The sequence below is a fragment of the Cetorhinus maximus genome, chromosome 13, assembly GCF_964194155.1.
Source record: "Cetorhinus maximus chromosome 13, sCetMax3.hap1.1, whole genome shotgun sequence".
NCBI classification, from domain to species: Eukaryota; Metazoa; Chordata; class Chondrichthyes; order Lamniformes; family Cetorhinidae; genus Cetorhinus; species Cetorhinus maximus.
Genome location: NC_135891.1, coordinates 78,326,194 through 78,348,282, shown reverse-complemented (window position 1 = coordinate 78,348,282; position 22,089 = coordinate 78,326,194). Strand labels below are relative to the sequence as shown.

The following is a 22,089-nucleotide window of genomic DNA, read 5'->3' as shown; positions in this document are numbered from 1 at the left end:
ACCCCTGCACCGTGACTGAGGGCTTGGGTTGAAAGTGACCCTTCACAAGGTCCGCCAATTCATCAAAATTCTTCAAATCTGGGGCACTGGGTGCCGTCAAACTTCCAATCAGCTGTAGGTTTTACTCCCACAAGTACTCAAGAGGATCGCTTGCCTCTTCCCTTCCCCTGTAATCATGTTCACTTGAAAAAAGAACATGAGGCGTTCAATGTATTGAGACCAATCATCTGTGGTTAGTTCAAAAGGACCAATTCTCCCAAATTGTGGCATCTTGAGAGGGGATAACTTGTTCAATTCTAACAGAGCTTGCTACTTACAATCACTGGGCGAGATACAGTGCCCATTTCTTTCTAACTTGATTTCTTCTGTTCAATCCTGTTTTATCCTCATTGCCAGTTTGTTGTATGGGTGGCAAAATTGTGCTATTAATGATAGAGTTGACCTGTAGACACTTCTTGATTGGAAACTTTAAGTTTATTTACAATATACTGAACAGCAACTACATGTGTGCTTTCAAATCCAACTCTATCTCTACACTGACTGCTGAGGTAGCCTGCACTGCTCTCCTATTGGGTACTACAGATCATGTGATCTTGACTCACAAGTACTATACTTAAAGGTACATTACACACTGAATAAAACCATAATTGCTACATGTGCTGAATTGTATGTCAATCAGGCACTTAACTGGGCAGCAGTGGGCCTTCCCTTGGATCAAGGATCCCAGGGTGGATGTCCCACCCCCAATCGACTGTGCATTGTTCAGCAGCACCACCGGGGAGGCAGTGGCTGCTGCCAGTAATACACCAACCCATGCCCTGGTGAACTGACAGACCAGGCCACAAATGAGTGATGGTGGTGGGGGATGCTGGGGGGGGAGGGAAGAGGGGCAGGGAGATTCAGCAGCAAGAGAAGGGGCCTGGCTCTCAGCGCACCCCTCTCCCCCCCCCCTCCCCTTTCCACTGTCAGTCAGGCACTGAATAACTTTGAACAAGGGACCCCAATGCAAGTCTGCAAGCAATCCTATAAGGGTTTGCTTTTTGGGCTCCCTGCATGGGGAGACCCCCGCCTGCTGCTGGGTTAATATCGTTGGCAGGATGAGGCCCTTAAATGGGTACTAACTGCCCACTTAAGTGTCTCAATTGGTGATTGGGTGGAAAGACCATCCACAAGCCTTCCTGCCCATGACTTAATTGGGCAGATGCGGAAAGGTGGCAGGGTCCCCGCCCACTACTCTCCCGCCCAATTAAAAGCCCGCTGCCACAAAACTTGCCTTGGGGGAGGGCATTAAATTCCACCCAGTGAGTGCTTGGCCTTCCCTTAACCTGAGGGAAAATGAACCCTGGAGACATTCAGCGCCATTTCAGTGCTGCCATTTCTACTTGTCACCATGGTAACATGGGGGGAAATCTCTTGCTGCAATACTCAAGAGGCAGTAGCATCCCTCAATTTTATTCCAATGCTGCTGGGAGCATTAAAACTGTCTTTGTAAATCAGGATTCGATATAAAGCAGCACTGCCTTCAATAAGAGCTTGGTATTGAAAGGTTTGCTACATAAATGCAGGCCATTGCTGTACATTTCACTGTTTCCATTCTGAAACCTAGGTTTTGGAAAATGGGCTCTGATCTGACTTATTTATGTCTGACAAGGACATTCGGTCTTAATCTCACTGCTAAACAACACTGGGTATTTCAGTAACCCCAGACTGGTACTTTGACCAGTACATGAGTGCAATGTGCTGTTATCATAACGTCAAGGAATCACTATGTGTGTGTGTGTGTGTGTGTAATAACATTGCATCATGATATTCTTTTCGAGAGCTGCTGTTTCTAGCATTCTATCATATCTATGTGTGAATATGATAACATTGTCTAGTGACATTAGTGCAGGATTGACCTGTGTACTGTTACAAGACACTACCATCCCTGAGCTCATTTAGGTAGCTCAAGAACAATCCAAGCTCTAAACACCTCGCCATTCACATAATGCACAGCAAGCATACACAGTACAGCCAGCTCTCCCCATTGCCCTTGAACCCTGCCCTTTTATACTCAGCTGGCTGAGGACTGTCTACTCCCCTGGAAGCAATTATCTTTTTAAAGAGGAGGTTCTTAAAAGAGGTCATAGGACCTCACCAACCTGAGGCTGCCATACTGGCCCCCAATCACCCCGTAACACATTGACTCCACCCACAGCACAGCGCCATTAGTCCCATTGGCCATGTCCTGAGGTAGTGCGTTTTGGGGAGGGTATCGATATGACTGTGTGCCACTCCCATCCGGTATTCCATCTCGAAACAAACTACCAGGCAACACGGGCATCTTCCTTCGTTAGACCCCTTCAATTTGAGGGACATGTGATTGTTCACTAGGACAAGCTGGCACTTCAGTAAGTAGCACTTGAAGCCTATGGCCCATTAAATGGATAGTCACTCCTTTTCCACCTGATCAAACTGCTGCTCCCTAGACAACAGCAACTGCTCAGGTAGAGCACATAATGTTCCGTACCTTAACTATTGAGAGACTTCACAAAGTCTCCCTCGAGGTATCAGTTTACAACCCAAATGTTTGCCAAAAGTCTGAGATCATAAGCACGGGGTTATTACAGAGTACGTGGCTCTAATCCCAGACAGCAGCTTCTAGCTCAGGGCTCCACTGGACCCGGTTTACTGCCTTTGCTTTAGTGTGGACAGAGAGGTGCAGCTCAGATGGAAAAGTCTGGAATAAATCGTCAAATGAGAATAATCAAAAAGAGCCTGACTTGCTGTTCACTCCCTAGGCAGGGTCAGTATTTTCTAGCCTCTACTGTCCTTGAGTACCCCCCACCCTGCAGCATTCGCTCTCAACAATCTAGCGGAGCATTCCTCTGGGTTTTACCATGAGTCCAAATATCCTTCGGCTCCCAGTCTGTATTATAGACAACATCATCCATGTGTGTCTGGCATACTGGGTATGAGAGATCTATATAATAAAAGGAAAATACTACAGATGCTGGAAACCCGAAATAAAAACAGAAAATGTTGGAAATACTCAACATGTCTGGCAGCATCTATGGCAAGAGAAACAGGGTTAACATCTGAGTCAAATATGACTCTTCGTCATGTATGAGATATCTGCACTTGGTCTATGAGTCTTTGGAAGGTGAATGGGACCCCAATCCAAACGTTATGATGACTCACTGTCGAACTCCACTGGAACTGCTAATGTCATTTTCTCTTTTATGGATCCTGGTAAAGAAACCTCCCAGTATCCTTTGGTCATATCCAAGCTGGTGTAATCACTTGCTTTCCCCAATCTCTCAACAAGCTCATCAGGTAAGCACTGACTTTGGATACTTTATTGAGTTTCTGAAAGTCACTACAGAACTGTTAGCTCCTTATGGGTTTTGGAACAAAATCAGTGAGAATACCCCATTCACCATGTGATTCTTCAATCACACCGAGTCTCAACGTCCTCTTAATCTCCTGGCTAACCCTGCTCTGCTTGGTTTTGGGAATATGTATTGTCTGTTATTGTGCTCCCCAAATTGAATTATCAATTCATGGCAGCTCCCCGCTGTCTTCCTGGGTCGAGATGGTGTTTGTGATGTACCATGTCCTGCGCCTGGCTATAGTGATCCTCCGTCAGTTCATTAGAGACATGAAATATTCTTTATACTTTGTGGGTCAGTACCTCTGAGCAGTCTCCATCACTGTGAAAACCTCCCTCTTCCTCCTCTCTCTCTCCTTGGCATTTGGAGATTAACATGGTGGACCTGTTTTCTTCCCTGAGGCAATTTGATCTTATAGTTCACCAGGCCCGCCACCTCTACAGGTTGCCTGGTATGACGCAAAGAGCTTGCTTTCAGGTGTGGAGGTAAAGACAATAACACAGTTGCCTGGTCAAAACTTCCTGACTGCGGTCTCTTTATTCTACTGGGCTCTCTGGATTTCTGCAGGATTATTCTCCGAATGAACTCTCACTCTGGGTGTAACCGTCTCAATTTGCTCTCTCATCTCCATTTGGTGTTCCACAATATTTCTGAAGGAATGATTTTGTTCCTCCCATTCTTTTTTCACTATGTTGAGGATTTGTGGCCCAAACATCAGCTCAGGTGAGGAAAGCCCTAGGACTGGGGTACTTCCCAAACCTGAGGTACAGCAGGAGAGGATCCTGGTTTTATGCACAATCATCTTCAGCATACTCGAGGGTTCTGTTGAAAATCTCCCCAAGGCCACTGGTTTTAGGACAGTACATGGAGACATTTAGACTCTTAAATGTGGAGGACGGCACATTTGTTAAGATCACCCTTGGGATCCCTACCTTGGGGAGCATCTTCACTAATTCACCCACTAAGGTTTTAGAGGTTGTGTTCCTTAGTGGAATCATGTGGCATAGCTCATGTTAATATCTCCAGCAGTTTCCCTCGGTCCATGGCAATTCTGTCAAAAGGCACCTCAAAAAGGGACAGAGGAACTCTGAGAGTCCAATAGTGAGGTCCAAGTCCACACAACTTACACTCTAGACAGGATGTACACTACCACTGTAACTTCCTCATGCTCCCCTGGCCAGAGGAATTACTTCAACAGCCACTCCAGGGTTTCCTCTGTTCCCAGGTGACCTCTGAATAGGTGCTTGTCTATCTATGAGCCTGTATCAGCAGCCATCCCCATTATTACAGATTGAGGAAACTGGATTACAACAACCAACCCCAGGTATCTCCTTTCACTCCCAGCAAGCACAGGATGTTGGGTGAACTGGATTTAGTGCGAGTTAGGATATGAGCAGCAGAGTTTTGGATGAGCATAAGTTTATGGAGGGTGGAATATGGGAGGCCGGTCAGGAATGCATTCAAGTAGTCAAGTTGACAGGCAACAAAGGCTTGAATGAGGGTTTCGACTGCAAATGACCTGAGGCAGGGGTGAAGTTGGGCAATGTCATGGAAGCGGATAGACAGTGTTAGTGATAGCCCAGTTCTGTGGTCAGAAGCTCAATCTTAGAGTCAAATATGACACCAAGGTTGCGAGCAGTGTGCTTTACTCTCAGACAATTGCCAAAGAAAGGGTTAGAGTTGATCGCCAGGAAATGGAGTTTGTGGTGGGGATCAAAGACAATGGGCGGAATCATCTGGTTCCATTGGTGTCGGGCATCATGGCGGGCGGGGGGGCAATATGGTGAGAAGGCCAAAAAAGTTTGCAATCGTCCACTCCACTCAATGGCGGCCGCGTCTGTTGCCGCTGCATGTCAGGATCCTAATTTCAATATGTTCGCATCTCATTATCAGCCCTGCTAACCGGAATCATCCCCCGCGTCAAATTTACCGCCCATGTTCATGTAACTGCAGAATGGTGTGCTTCAGGCATGCACCTGGCAACTTGGGTTCCGAGGGCAACTCGGAGGTGAGTGCACACAACCTTGCATGGTGCCCACGAGCATCGCCTGTAGGACATCAAGGAAGAGGCACCGTGCATTCGGGGTGGGCACAGGTAAGTCGCTTTTTCCTGGATGGCTTTCAGTGCGGTGCCGGGGTAAGGGCTCCAGTGTGGGTCAGACCGGGGTGGGGTGGGGGCAAGGCAGCACAGACTGAAGAAAACATCCCACCACATGCCAGGAGTGGTGTGGGGGGAGGGGAGCGGGAGGGAAGCGGCCATATATTTGGAAAAGTTTGTCAAAAGTGAGCATTCTTCTGCAGCTGAGACCGCTCAGCAGCAGCTCCAATGACACGCTCGGAGCCGGGCCTCTGAAGCTTTCCTTCCTACTCAAGCAAATCAAAATCATGAAAGTGCCACCAAACGCTCCAGAGCTTTTCACCCCTCAGGCAGAGACTGTAAATGAATGTGTGTTTTAGGGGCAGCAGAAGAATTGGCCGACTGGGCAAGTTGTAGAAGCCCCTTGCGAAAGGTGGTCATGGCACAGCCACTGGTGGAGACGTCACAGCCCCTTGCAATGTCTTTATTCAGGTTTGGATCAGTCTCCCCCATGGTTCAAGCTAACAGCGCAGCCTTGCAGTACAGGTTAGGAGAATACCTGCGCCTAAGCTGAGAGCACAACATGCAGTCCAATGGGCAAAGCTGCCACCAATCGGTCAAGTGGAGTGGGGTGGAGGTGGGTGAGAGCACGAGCGAACAGCCAATGAGCACACTACACACTGGTCATCCAGGTGGTGGCCAGTACTCTCCTGCATGCGTGAAGGGGACTTCAGACTTAACAAGTCTATGCTGACCCACACACCTCCCTCTTTGATCCTGCAGGAGGAGAACATCAGGATCATGGAGTCTGGTGATTTAGCAGTATGCCTAATGGCCCGGCAAAGGGACGAGCACCTCCCTCAAGATGAAGGGGTGGCAGGGCCTGCTGCTCACACAGCTGAAGATCCACAGAGAGCTGTCGCTTGTAGGCACCTCGCTAGACCCAGGGTCTATAGACAGCACCTGTCATTCCTGAAAATGACCGAGAATCAGTGTCACCAAAGACTGCGCATGTCTAGGGAACTGGTCGGTCACATCTGCCACCTGTGGCAGGATTTGGCGCCGGGGGACATGGAGGGCATCCACTGCCAGCGGCCATGAAAGTGACAGCAGAGCTCAATTTTTACACCAGTGGCTCCTTCAGGGCTCCACAGGTGAACTGTGCCAGATCTTGCAAGCCTCCACCCACAAATGTATCCAGGAGGTCATGGACACCATCTTCACAAAGTCACAGAAATTTGTACATTTCACCCGGAATCAGGAAAGCCAGGAAGCAAGAGCGCTGGGATTTGCGGAGATCTCTGCTTTTCCACAGGTGCAGGATGCCATCTACTGCACTCATGTGTTGTTTAGATCTCCATGGCAACAAAAGCAGTCAACTATGTCAACCACAAGGGCTTCCACTCTCTGAATTTCAACGACCACCACAAATGCATCCTACAGGTCTGTACACGATTCCCAGGGAGCGTCTGTGACTTCTACATCCTTAGCAGGTCTTAGATCCCTGACATCTTCCGGGGACAAGAGAAGCTGCAGGGTTGGCTCCTCGGGGACAAGGGCTACCCACAGAGGATGTGGCTGATGACACTGTGTGGCAGCCTCAGGCTGCAGCAGAGCAACAGTATAACGAGGCTCATACTGTGACCTGGATCTTGGTGGAGCAAACGATAGGCGTTTTGAAAATGAGGTTCCAGTGCCTCAGAAGCCTGGTGGAGCACAGCAATACAGGCCCCAGAGTCGCTTGCTGCGCACACCACAACCTGGCGCTGCAACAGGGTGAGGACGTAACTGAGGAGGAGATGGAGGAGCTGCAAGTCTCCTCTGATGAAGAGGACATCGAAGGGGATTATGATGATGAGGCCCTCAAAGGCGAGGATGCTGGTGATGAGGTCATCGCACTAGCCAGATGAGGCAGGCATGCTCGGAAGGCCTTCATAGCTGCTAGATTCATGAAGGACGATGACGAGATGCAGTGAGGACAGTCCTGACATCCTCATCTTGCATCTGTGAACATTTGACTCCTGTGTGGCTGATGGCAGCGCACAAACCCTCAGTGCTGAGGCTCGTCATGGAGATGCAGTGGAGGTTCTAATAGTCGCTAGATTCCAGGAGAATGATGAAAACATGCAGTGTGGATACACCATAGATCTTCACATTGCCTCTGTGAATGTCTGACTCCTGTCTGGCTGAGGGCAGCTCGTTTGCACTCTGTGATCAGGGTCATATCATGGGGACATAGCCGCAAAACTTTAAATGCACGTGATCCTTTGTCAGCCTTCAACACCTAACCCCTTCAGGAGCACAGTGTCACTGGTCACAGATGCTGAAGGGGGCAGCCTCACCCCCACAGACAGAATGACAAAACTCTGTGACCCACGCCGATAACATTCTGGCAGCAATGACGAGTACCATTGAGGTGCAGGCATCAAAAATACGTCCAGTGAGTGTGAGGCCGGACCATCACTTTGGTCTGAAGGTTACACACTGCACAGGGAAGAGGCCCCGGACTGAGACACCTGCCTTTATCACCATTGACAAGGCTGTGCAACTCTTCCTAACCCTGATGCTGTGTCTTGGTGCTCCCATGTCATCCACAGCGGAGGTCAAGGCAGCCTGCTGACTGCGACTCCTTGTCTATGATGAGCTTGGCTGTTGTCCTATGGAGGGCCGAGACCTGGAGTGCCCTGGCCTGCTTTGGGTGTCCTGCTGTGGACTAGCTGCATCCTCCTCAGCCTGTTAAACTGGAGCTGTTGGGGTCACAGGAAGAGGGGATTTGGATCAGCTGGATATTCCCGGAGTCACTCGGGTGGATGGCCCCGGGGCATTGAGCTGCTGATCCTCCTCCCTGTGGATGCCTGACAGCCCCTGGTGGGCACCTTGAGGAGAAGGGGAAGCTGGAGTGAGATCAAGCTGCCCCACACCCCTCACGCATTGACACTGTTGGAGGCCACCTATGACATCAGCGATAGAGTTCAGCCAGCGCAACATTGCAGGCCTGACATCCTGAACCAAGATCTCCATGGCGGCTGCCAGTGTTGACCTCAGTACATTGGCATGCCAGCGCTATCACCTCAGCCTGAAGGCAGATGGACTCCTCCATCGTGCCTTGCAATTTGAGGAGTGCAGCGGTCACCCCTTCCTGATGTTCCTGAGCTTGCCTTTGCAGCTGCAGCAACTGTGACATGACCAAGTCCAGAGGCTCATCATCTGACTCGAACTCAGCAGATTTCTGGCCTTCAGCAGTCCTCCGAGTGCCGGAAACCTGGAAATCCCTGCGATCACCTGCTGTGGATCAGACAGTGCGAAGTGCTCACTAGATTGTGACCCCGAGGATACTCTAGGACTAAGTCGAACTTAGGTATATGTCTCTGCGCTGGTGGAGGGTGTGGGTGAGCGCTGTGACAGGTCTTCAATTAGGGTTTCATCACATTCTTCTTCCAAGTCGAGGACCTGGGTCGTGGATCCCCTTCGCTGCTTCCCACATGTGCCTGTGAAAGCAAGGAGAGATAATTAGTGCATGGCAGGGCACTGCAGAACAGGGGAACTCACTCACACCATGCTGTCTGATGGATCCTCACTTGGTTGAGCACCACCAACCTCACCATCAGCACAGGAACGGTCCAGATCATCGTCATGGGCCAGCTGGATGATTCTATTTTGAAAGTCCATGTGGACCCTGATTCGGGCATTCCTCCACCGGTCTGCGACCTCTCCCTCTTGTTGTGTGCCAGCTTGTCCTGCATGAGGATGGAGAGAGTGTAAGCAGGATGCCTGCCAGGCCAGATGAGAAGGATGCCTGGCATGTGTGGGTGCTGAGTGGTGCCATGAACGTGATGAGGACACAATCCGCAGGGCAGATGAAGATGTGTATGAGAGAGTGAATGGTGAGGTCCCTTAAGCTGGCAGTAAGTTCCCTCAGATGCGTGATAGGATTGTGAGTGTGTGAGTTGAGAGTGATGAGAAGAGTGACTTACCCTGGCAGAACGGAGGCGATCATTCATCCTCTTGGGGCACTGGGTGCTGTCCTCTTTTGCAGGGCGTTGGCGCTGACCACCACTGCAACCGCCTTCCATGCTGGATTTGTCACATTACTCGCCCAGAGCGGTGGTAAAGGACTTCACGGTGGGGCCTCCACTGTGTCCAGTAGGTGCCTGAGGGAGGCATTGCTAAATTTGGGGGCAGCATGGTTCCTCCCTTTAGCAGCCATGAGTTTGTAGCAGCTTCCAATCCCTCAGAGAGTGCTCACTCTGTGCAGGGGTGCCCTTTAAATATGGCACCCAGATTACCAAAGGCCTGAGGTGATGGTGGGGCAGGCAAATCAGAGGCTGCCCCACCAGCGATCGGCAGTGTTTCCCAGGAATGCATTATTAATGAGGTAGGACACGCCTGAAATGGGACAATACAGCACAAAAACTCACCATTGCAGCCAGCAGGTAAAATAACTTTTTCATGCCCACTATCACACTTAGTGCAAATCTGGGATGATTCTGCCCAATGGTTTTGATCTTCCCAATATTTATTGGAGAGAAAAGCTGTTCATCTAGTACTGGATGTTAGAGAAGCAGTCTGATAATTTAGAGATATTGAAGGCTGGTGGAGGCGATGCAAATCTCAGTGTTGTCAGTGTACATGTGCAACCTGATGTGTTTTTGGCTGATGTTGCCGAGGGACAGCATGTAGATGAAAATCCTTGGGAGACTTGAGCGGTAATGGAGCAGGAGTGGGAAGAGAAGCCATTGGAAGGGATTTTGTGGCAATGATTAAGTAGACAAGAATGGAACCAGGTGACCTTCACCCGTACTTCATCAAAGAATGTAATTAAGTTAGCCAAGCATGATTTGTCTTTAATTAATCCATGCTGGCTTTTATTTATTAGCCAATAATTTTCTAAGCACCAATTAATTTTGTGACAGATTATTGTCTTTAATGTTTTCCCCATCACCGACATGAGGCTGATTGGCTTGTAGTTGCTTCCCTTTTATAAACACAGCCCCAAGATTAACATCGACCATTAACACCTGTCTACCTCCCTGATTATAAACATTACATTACTACACTGGTGTGATTCCTAATGCTATGGGGGAGGTGGTAGTAGCATAGTAATATTGTCACTGGACAGGTTTTCAGACACCCAAGGTAATTCTCTGGGGACTGGAGTTTGAATCCCACCACAGCAAATAGTGGAATTTGAATTCAATAAAAATCTGGAATAAAAACATAAAACCATTGTCGATTGTCATAAAAATCCATCTAGTTCACTAATGCCCTTAAGGGAAGGAAACCTGCCATCCTTAACTGGTCTGGCCTACATGTGACTCCAGACCTACAGCAATGAACAAGGGTAATCAGGGATGGGCAATAATGCTGGCCCAGCCAACAACTCCCACATCTCATAAACAAATAAAAAAAAATTGTTGTTTATAGATTGGGATTATGTTAAAACATTACTCTAGCCAATCTTTGTGTCTGTATATGATAACGTTGTTCCATGATGTTACTAGGGGGAATCACGGTGTTAGCCTATAAGATAATAGTGGCTTGGATTTCATGGTCAGTGGTGAAGGAATAGCATTTGCCATTTATTGCACCTACAATGGTGTTCCAGTGTTTTGAGATCCTTCCAGTACAATGCCCTCTAAAGGGGATCTGTGGTGTGTGAGAGCAGGGCAAGCAACAGCCAATCAGATTGAAGATTCCTTACTGAGACAGCCAGGAACTGAATTTGAAGGTGTAAATGGGAATATTTAATTCATTTTAAAATCAGTTACAGAAAATGAAATGTAGTGAGGGAAAGAAAGATGGATTGAGAGAGATAGAGAAACAGTAAGAGATAAAAGGGCAGAAAGAAAAAGTAGAAGAAAATACATTTTAAAAGATCAATAATTTCAAAAAGAAATTATGTGGGCTCTTAAGGGAAATTAACTTACAGGGGTAGGGGGTTAGAGCAGGGATAATAGGACTGACTGGATTGCTCTACAGAGAGCTAGCATGGACTTGATGTGATGAATGGCCTCATCCTGTGCTGTAATGACTCTGTGGGACAGATTTTGGCTACCGAGGTGGGTCACTCAAGTCAGGAAATTTTGCAGCTTTCACTCCAGCAAAGCAAGTGCAGGATAGAGTCGGGCCCACTGACCCCAGAAGCCTCAGTTCTCTGGGACTTTGTCCCAGTTGTTTTAGAAGTTTTTAGGCTCTCTAGCCCTTACCTCTTACACCACCTCAAAACGTCCCCGCTACAACCCTCCCCCATGGACCCCATACCTCCATGCTACTTCCATAGCCATTCACCCAGTATCCACTATGGGCAGACCTCAAAAGCCATGTGGAGATGAAAAAAATAAACCTCTAACAATCTAATATAGCTCTCATTTATACACACTTGATAATGAAAATAACTCTGATTCATAAAATCCATTCAAATCTTTTAAATCTCCTCAAGTAGTTAATTTCTTATAAAAGCAAACAAACTTCTGTTCAGACCCTATAAAAGACAGATAATCCTTTATTGCTTCTTTAAGCTGTCGATCAAACTGTGAACTCAGAGCCCCCTGTGAGCAAATTGTGTCTTTTGAAACTTGGCCAAGCATTCATAATGTCATAATGATAGCCCTTGGAGAAATGTCAACCAAGAGCACCATTGAAATTGCACAACCAGATGCTGCTGTTTTTTTTTTCTCCAATTGATGCTTGTCAAACAAAGTGCCCAGCAGACAGTTTTACTTATAACTCTCACTGACAGCTGCAGCCTGCTTTTTAAAGTTTAAAGAGCTGGGCATTTAAAAAACTTCAGATCGTGACATTTGTACAGACCTTATCCACCCTTCAGGAGAGTTTACATCTACTCCATTAATTCATGACTCCCCCACTGCAGTTGAGGTCCCTGCAGCAGCCAAAATGGGATCTGCTTGAACTCAGCATTAAGTTCAAATAGCCCTGCTGAGATTCAGCTTCCCTTCTGTGTGAAGCACACCTCATCTCCTTTTCCCTACTGGCAGCGTATGGTTCTGTCAGAAATAGGGGTGAGACTTCCTATTGGGTCCTGCCCACCATTTTTAAAGGTCCGCAGAGTCTTTGCGATTCCACAAAAACCAAGTTCTGTGATTCTTTGAAGCAATGAAGAAAGGTAACTCCAACAATGGTTGTATTCTGAAGGAACGAGACTTTATACGTGTAAAAGTAAACGTTGAGTACCAGAGGTTGCTGTTTGATTTACTCGAGATTAACAGAAAATGATGATTGTCTCACCATTACTCCTATCACAAGATCTGTGCCATTGTACCATGATGTTAATACAGTGAATCACTATGCCTATATGTATGATAATATAATGTCATGATTCATGGGGAATCATTGAATGTGTTTATATGATAACATTGTATATTGATGTTACTGTAAGGAATGGCTGTGTTGGTGCCTATAATAACATCATTTCATTATATAATAACATTGTAGCATGATGGTCCAACAGGGAATTGCTATATCTGTTTACATAACATTGCAGTATTCTTTTACAATTGGAAGCTCTGTATGTGTAGATTTGATGTTGTTGTATCATGATGTTACTTTAGGAAACAAATATTGGCCAGGACACCAAGAGAACTCCCCTGCTCTTATTCAAAATTGTTTTTTTTCACTTACGTCTACTTAAGAGGGCAGATGGATTCTCGGTTTAACGCCTCATCCATAAGACAGAGCCTCTAACAGTGCTGCATCCAATCAGTGCTACACTAAAGTGCCAGTATTGATTTTTATCCTTAGTCTAGGAAGTTGGGCTTGAATCCACGACCTTCTTGACTCAGTGGCAAAAGTACTACCAACTCATGCAGAGCTGACACTGGATTTTATTCTTCTATTTAATGCATGCAATTTGCAAGCATTTTTAACCCTCTTATCAACCTCCCTGTCGCCTTTAAGGATTTATGTGTATATGGTCGACAAGGTCTTTCTACTCACCTACACGTCAAAATCATGCCATTTATATTATATAACCTTTGCAAATTAGGCCTAACAAAGTGCATCAGTTCACATTTTCTACATTACTTGATCTTGTTATCTTGATGTTATGTAGTTAATTGTGTGTGTATACCTGATCATGCTGTATCATTATATATATTAACATTATATCATGGTGCTACTATAGGGACTCACTCTCTATAGAACAATATATTATGATGTTACTGTAGGGTATCACTGTGTGTGTTTATATGATAACACTGTGTCATGATGTTAATACAGGAAATCACTCTGTGTTTGTGATGAAGGTGTGCCATGATGTCAGCACAGGCAATGAATCTCTTCAACCTGCTTATTTTAACTTGTTTAATTCACATGGTAAATATTTTGAGTCTGTGAATGGAGGAATTTCAATTAAATGTGTTAGTCGCTCTGGGGTTTCAGTTCATGGACATTTCTGACTGATTTCCTAATGGAAATCCACTACGAAACATCCGGAGCCAATTACAGTTCTCATATCAGTCCAGAAGTACAGCTGTTCCACCTGGTTCAAGCTGGCAGCTCAGCAGTATCACCACTGCTTTAGAGTCATTCACTGAAAATTGCTCAGTGACTTTTATGTGACAGATGGGTCTATCCTTGGCTGATTACATATCCCACTTTTAATGTCTGAGGGCCCCTATAGATAGAACAGGGACTCCTGGACCCACAGGAAACCATCATTACAACGTATCATAAAGGTACAAGTGCTGGCCCTCTCTTGGCAGGTACAAGCATTCCATTGAAGAATAAAGGAAGAGATAAGGCAAAATTTTTTCACTCAGAGTGTCCTGAGTCTTTGGAACTCTCTTCCTGTAAAGGCGGTGGAAGCAGAGCCTTTGAATATTTTTAAGGCAGAGGTGGATAGATTCTTTGTAAGCAAGGGGGTAATAGGCTATAGGTGGTAGGTGAGATGCAGATTTCAGAGGAGGCTCAAGGGGCTGAATGGCCTATTCCTCCTTGTTCATATGTTTGTAGGATAAGGGTGAAATTGGATGTATCCCTGCACCAGAATGAATTGGTCCACACAATACTCACCTCAGGACTTAACTAAATTAGTTCAGTGATCTGCAAACATCCACAACACATCCCAGAGCAGCTTATCAGTGAAGTGGATTTACATTTTGGGCTACATTCCTCAACAGATCCTGTGTGGGGCAACAGAAGCAACCGGGATGGGGCTTAACCAGCCCCCCAATTGCAAAGTTTCCATCCATTAGCAGAATACAAGAGAAGTATGCACAAGAAATTTTAAACATTTTCACACATACACCTTGGTCAACAGAGCCAATCAGGAGCTACTTCAATAAAATAGTAACAACAGCTTCTTCCATGTTGAAAACCTTCCAAAGTGAGTCACACAGGAGAAGCAGATAGTGAGTCATCATGAAATGCCTTGGAGAAATAGTTAAAAGCTTTGTTTAGCCACCAAGTCTTCCAGAAGCCTTCAAAGGCAGGGAGGGAGCTAGCAAGGCAGAGGAATGGAGGGGAAGATCTCCAGAGAATTAGTGCCAAGATGGCTGAAGATTATGCCTATTATTGGGGAGCAGCAGGAGAGTAGGGTGTAATACATAAGAAGCCATGACTGGAGGACCAAAGGACACAAGACAACACATGGGGCTGGGAGAGTTTGCACGCAATAGGGTCAGCTGAAACATTGAAAGGAATGATAAATGACAGTAAGGTTTTGGAACACAAGGAGCTATCGGAGATCCATGAGAATTGGGAGATGGGTGAGCGGAACTTACTGTGAGACAGGAGTCTTCGTAATTCTTCAACTGGAGGAAACCCTGACACAGTTTGACTTGGTGGTGGGCAGTCAGTATGAAGAGTAATGGAGGTGAGGGAGAGCTGGGTCCATCAGAATATAGATGTGATAGCAATAACGATGAATTTAATACCTTTCTGTTCATGTGACTAGCATTGTGGCAATCCATTAGAATCCGCCGTGTCCAAAAATATGGTCTATCCTTCAACCACTAAAACTGACAGAAAATTGAGGAAATTTATTGAGATTATAACTCTTCTGACCAACCTTATGGTGCACGCCAATCTCTTGTGACGCTGTGCATGGGGAAACAAGACCAAAGTGTAGGTGAAATAAAAACAGAAAATGCTGGAAATACTCAGCAGGTCTGACAGCATCTGTGGAGAGTAAACAGAGTTAACGTTTGACCCTTTTTCAGAGCATAGTGTGGGTGAAGAGGTTTCGAGGGCTGGAGATAACTGGACCAGCGGGTGTGAAGATTCAATTCCTATTTTAAAGCTATACATTGTGTCTTTATTTTATTATTATTTGCAGTTAAATGACAAAAAAATGAGGTAATTTGGGAAGCAGAGAAGCAGAGGTGCTATGGCACCACCAATGGCTGATGGGTGTAATTACAGTGTGACAGGTTTACATAGACAATTTCCTTGATAAACACTGACATGGAAATTATAATAGAAGACATTGAGACAGAATTGTAACAAAAAAAAGAAATGGCAACATGAAATAACATTGTGTAGACAGGAAGTGTGAACAGGTACAAGGATTTTAACATATTAAAGCCAGTAAATAGCAAAGTTCCTAATTTACCACTGGGGACATCTGTTAGTGTCAACTGGAAACAAAAAGGCTGCAGGCGAGCTTTCAAATTTAGAAGGAGTGTATAAAAGTTGTGACTCCACTGAAATTGAAAGCTCTGCACTCTGTATCCGATGAGACAGATACAGAACTCACAGAGCACCATGTTCTGTTACTGTCCTACTTGGTGAATCCAGCTGATTCCAATTCCTTTTCCTCTCACAGTCCAAGGCTCTACGGGAACGATGGCTGCTGGAGGGAATTCCTTCATCGGCAGCAGAGGAGGACGAGGGGATGAAGAAACAGTTCCAGGAGGACAGTGTCAAAACTAAACAGATGGAGGAGACCATCCAGAGGTAACTGGAAGACAGTCTGATCATGAGCTTTTGTATCACTTAAGAGAAATAGGCAGGAAAGTGCCGAGTTGCTGTTATTTATAATCATTACAGGCTGGAATGGGTTTTCCAAGAGGGGCTTCTCTGCATCTTTATTTAAAGCAAGAGGCAGCATCACACATGCAGGTTTGACCAGGCAGTAAGAGAGATCCGTAGGCCAAGCAACCAACTATCATGTCCATATGAAGATGATTCCAACTCTTGAGATTTGAATAGTCTAAGGACAGGTTTTCATTGGAACAAAGAGCAATGAGAAAACATGTGGCCCTTTGATGATGAGTGTAGACAGAACAAAGTTATTTAACTTCCTCAGGCAAAAGGTAAACTTGTTTCTGTCTGGAGAAGACATCATAGAAGAGCCTTTTTAAATCGAGAGTCATCTCCCAGACTTGAGACAGCACATTTCCTGTTTTTTTCCCCTGCTAATTGCCCTTTTTATCTGGTTTTTATTTGGTCTTATTCCTCTCCCAGGAAATTACATGGCAGTGGAGGAATGGGGATAGAGTGTAGGAAGCATCTGCATTGTGAAGGATAGACATGGGGACTGTATAGGTTGGCTAGATGGACCAGTGGATCTTTTCCTGTCCAACATTTTCCATTGAATTCAGCCAATGGAAGACAGCTTTCTCTGTTGTAGAGAAATTGTAGGCTACAGAACAAAAGTTTAAAGTTAAACTTTAAAGTTAAATTGTCATGGCCCCACAGTCCCATTATTGGTCATGTGCCAACCACATCCCTCCTCATGGAGGCCCTACCACATCCACCCCAACTTCCCACACCAATTGGAAAGTGAATAGATCCTTCATTGGATGATATTTGTCTGTTAGACAACGGCAGTTTTTCCCATCTCAGTTATCTTTATAACCAACAATCAAATTCTTCAAAGAATCAATTTTTAAGAAAAAACTCCATGTTTTTATCACCCTTATGATTTTTTTGCCTGGGTTGCTCGCAACAATGTCCTGGAATCTTCAGAATTCTCTGCCCTAGAGGGCTGTAGTCATTGAATATATTCAAAACTAGGATCGATAGATTTTTGGACACCAAGGGACATGGGCATTGGGCAGGAAGGTGTGGCTGAGATAGAATATCAGCCATAGTCATATTGAATGATGTAGCAGCCTCAAGGGACTGAATGGTCTCTATCTTTTTATGTTCTTATTAGTCTTTAATTTCTGGAGGCTACAGGGCAGTCCTGGAGGGTTGGCAACTCCAGAAAATGAGTGCCATGGAAAAATGAGCGGTAACCCACCAACTCCAGTACTGGAGAAAGGTACACCCTGAACGGGGGGAGCAAGAAGGGGGTCTGTTCGTGGGACAGGAAAGGACAGTATAGGCTAGGTCCTGGCCCCTCAAAAAATAAATAAAAACTTACCTTCCAGTTTCCTTTATGAATGGACCTCCAGCTCCAACAGTTGACCTAAATTGGCCATCAGGATCCTCTGTAGACTGGGGGACTCTTATTTGCATATTAAAAGGGACCTAATGCCTGGCAAGGGTGAGTGTCCTGGTCTCCCAGCACTAGGTCCCTGGGAATAGTCAGTCACACTATCAGCGGGCGAGGGGTGGTGAGTTATACCCACCATTTTCAGGATTCTACTGCCTGCTGCACACAGAGCAGGAAGTCTCATAAGATCACCCCCACCCCCCCACCCCCCCCCCCCCACCCCACCCCACCCCCCACCACCCCCACTGGTTTCTGAAAGTATTTAATTTGCTGTTGGACAGAATGGCAGTAGGAGAAATGGAAATGCTTTTACTGTTATAGATTTAGTGGACATTTCCCACTCAACAAAGGCAATCTCATTTGTAAAATGGAAGCCTTCCTCCAAGAGTATTGCAGCTGGTCAATCTCAGGGAAACTCAGTTTGTTTGTTGTTTGCTGCTAAATGGGGGGTCTTATCAAAGCGATGTCAGGTTGTTCTTTATATCCACTCTCTTCCCTGGGGATAGTGAAATGATTTGCAGATTAAGTGAGTCTGACAGGGTGGCAATGTTATTATTTTTCATCTTCAGTCTTCCCTCAGAGAATAGAGTGAAGCAGTGGGAGCATCCAAAGGCTGATCATCAGTCTGTGACGAGAGCACCCTATTCATAATCATCTTTACACCAACCAGTAGGGTGGTGAGTCCTGTCCAATGGAAGAGTTTTATAGGCTGCCATAACCCATACAATGAAAAGGGGGGATGGGCACCCACTGGACATGCGTATCCTGCTGCGTCGCAACCCAGAATTCAGAACCAAAGCTTTAATGCCACACACTGGGACTGTCTAGGGTTCTAACCATTCATCTACTGGCTCAGATGCTACCATAAATCTAAAGGTTTGGTCCTAGTGCTGTGCCTGTTAGGGAGCTCAGAGTAACCTGCAACGAGGATGATTTGGGGCCTGTGATAGACAGAAAAAGCATTTGATGGAGCAAATTGGGGAGGAAGTGAGACACATGGCTCATGCACTCTTGGAACCATGAATGCTTCTAGCAAGGCATCCTGAACAACAGAGAGAAGAGCAAGAGCCATGAACTCCCACTCGTCAGAACACAGTGTCACACAGATCAGATGTTTTAAGTCATTATGTGACCATGCTCCAAACACAACCCACAGGCTGTTCTCCTCAAATTTTCTGAAGTTGTAACACTCTTCAGATACCTCACGAATATTCAAACACAAGGTGAAACCAGTGATTTGCAGAAACTCGATCACAGGCTGAGTTCAAAATGCATTGTCTTCATCAAGGAATGTTGGTCAAGTCTTCTAGTTGGGAAGAGGAGGAACAGAGCAGAGCTCTCACCATGGCGACACCTTTCAACAAGGCTAAGATGCAGCCACTTTTTCATAAATTGACCCTTTAAACACAACAGGAGTGATGATAAAGAGATAAAAAGCAAACCTGCAAATCCAAATTAGAATTAGAAAGCGTTGGAAGTGTGCAGAGGGTCAGTCATCCCACAAGCCTTCAGCCGCCTACGTCCCACAGTGTCACAAATGGCAACCTGCCAACTCCAGTACTGGGAAAAGGTATATCCAGGACGGGGGAGCAAGGAGGAGTCTGTTTGTTGTGGAGGGGGTGGGGTGACAGAACAGGCCAGTTGTCTTTGTAGAGCCTGGTGGATCATTTTCCACACCTCCTGGCACCACAAGAAATAAACAACTCACATTCCGGCCTCCTCTGTGGATGGACCTCCAATTACTCCAACAGTTAATTTAAAATGGCCATCATTTGCATATTAAAAGGGATCTAATGCCTAGCAAGAGTGAGAGTTCTCCTCCCTGTAGCCCATTGCTTTTCAAAGTCGCACTGCATATTTAGATCTTCTTTAAGACACACCATTTTTTTGACCAAGTATTCCCCCTCCCCCTCAGCCCATCCCTGATCTCTCCTGTTTGACTTGGCCTCCATTTTATCCTTTTGTCTCTGTGAGCCCCCCCTCAACTCACCTTTCAGCATTCCAGGTAGGGCTGCCAGCTCTGAGATTTGGAGTTTCCAAAATTCAAAGTTAATCTCCAATACATCACTGCAAGCAACCCAGCGAGAGAAAAAAAATCACTGGGCCATGAAAAACAATGTGTGTGTTTTTCATCTTTGTTTCTTAGCTAAAGAAATATTGGTGAAAAGTATTTTCAAAAAGTGGTTGAATTGAGTGGGGCAGTTGGAGCCCGGAGGTGACACAATGAACTTTCCGAGAATATGCCCAACAAAAGTTGGCAACTCTAGGCACTTTGGATAAATGGTATTTGTTTGTTGTTGAAATAAGATGTGGCAGGTTGACATTCCAAATGGTTCCTTTCCGTGGAAAAGGAACTTGGAGTTTTTAACGGGGGAAACCAGAGAGCAGCTGGAGATAAAACAGGGACATTCCATCTCGGCTGCCAGTGGCCTGCCAAACATTATCACAGGATTTTCTAATTGGTGCAGACTGTTATGTCTAATGCATTAATGACACCAAATTAATTAAAAAGGCTCCATAATGGTCTATTCGATTTACCATCTTCTTTCTTCTTTTTAAAATATATTATGCTTCTTTGGAGAAGTCAACTTTGCTTTCAATGAAAAAGGTGCAATATTTAAAACTATTTCTGTGGGATATTTAACAGCCATTACAGTTGGTGTTGCAGACACTGTTGGCAAACTGTCAGATACAGCCTTAATGAGCTCTTTAACGTCAGATTCCCAGAAACTTGTTTTTCGTCTTCACTCGTGAAGCATCTCAATCGTTCAAGAGGAGTTCATTTTTCTCTGCAATGTAGCCTCTGAACACAAAGGTGAGATGGATGGGACTGGGCTGGGAGGTTGAGGAGGGAGGGGAAGCCGAGGATAAGACTGACCTTGTTTTTCTCGGCCGTTGGGTTTCAGCTGGTGAAAGAGATTTCCTCATCTACAGTCACTGGGAAGTAAACAGACATTGTTACAGGCTGCTCTCTATAAACATGCACTGGAGCATGTAACAATGCCCCAGTGTTAGGGGCATTGGCTTCAACCGTTCTTGAAGAATTCTGCATTGGGGCCCAAATCAATATGCACTTTTAGAATTCAGCTCCTAAACACGGAAGCTTGTATAGCAGTTACCAGATCTAGAATTTCTGAAGTATCTCACTACAAGTTTTTTAAAAATGTGCATTTATAGAGCACTTTTCACAACCACTGGATGTCTCAAAGCACTTTACCGCCAGTGAAGTACTTTTTAAGTGTAGTCATTGTTGTAATGCAGGAAACATTGTAGGCAATTTGTGCACAGCAAGCTCCCACAAACAGCAATGTGATAGTGACCAGATAACATTTTTTTTTCTGGGATATTGAGGGATAAATATTGGCCAGAACAATTGGGGTAACTACCCCACTGGTCTTCAGATAGTGCCAGGAGGTTGGTTATGTCCACCTGAAATGGTAGGCAGGGCCTCAGGTTAACATCTTCTCCAAAAGACAGCGCCTCCAATAGCAGGGGGCTCCCTTAGTACTGCTCTGGAAGTGGCAACCTAGACTTTTTGCTCCAGTCCCATGGGGCTTGAAGCCAGAACTTTATGACCCAGAGTGTTACCCACTGGCCCACAGCTGGCACAGTACTGAAATGGTTACATTACAGAGTTCATCATCCAGAGGCCTCAGTGTGAATGTGTATTTAAATTCCATTGTGACAATTTGAATTCAGTTCAAACTCTGTGTGATTTGAAGATCAGTGCAAGTACTAGGATCCGAAATGCAGTGACTGAGCTGCTTCACCCTGACCTTCCAGAGTTCTCTCAATGATTTAGCTGGAGACCTGTGATGTCCCAGCTCCTTCAGGAGGGGAGGGTAAGATTTCAGCAGATTTAGGCATTTCCCCAGGGTTAGCATCGGATTGCAATATTCTTGCACCTACATGGCAGAAACGCGCAACAATGGCATTGGTTAGCAAGTGAAGCCAGAGAACCAGCAGCCACCCAATTTCATTCTCTTGTTTGCCCCAGATCTGCCTGAGATCAGGCAGAATTGGAGAGAAAAATCTACCTCTCGATTCCTACTTGAAACAATGTGATGAGCAAAGATGTTTCTGGGCTGGTGATTGTGCTGTTTATGAGGCGGTGTGATGTCTCTTCTCAAACTCCCCACTGAGATAGCCACGCTGGATTTGTCACACCAAATGTTCCATTCTGTTCCACAATCCCAGAATGAGACAAGGGCACAATTCGAGTCTCCTCAAGCCCAATTCTC

At 45.7% G+C, this 22,089-nt stretch overlaps 1 protein-coding gene across 3 annotated transcripts in view; it reads left to right on the top strand.

Annotated features, from left to right (window-relative positions):
• Positions 1-22,089, top strand: part of palm1a (paralemmin 1a) — a 290,290-nt gene that overhangs the window by 215,431 nt on the left and 52,770 nt on the right. For all 3 annotated transcript variants that reach the window (XM_078555629.1, XM_078555627.1, XM_078555628.1), the window contains one exon: positions 16,232-16,362. In XM_078555629.1, coding sequence (XP_078411755.1) covers positions 16,232-16,362 — 131 coding nt within the window. The remainder of the gene's footprint in view (positions 1-16,231; positions 16,363-22,089) is intronic.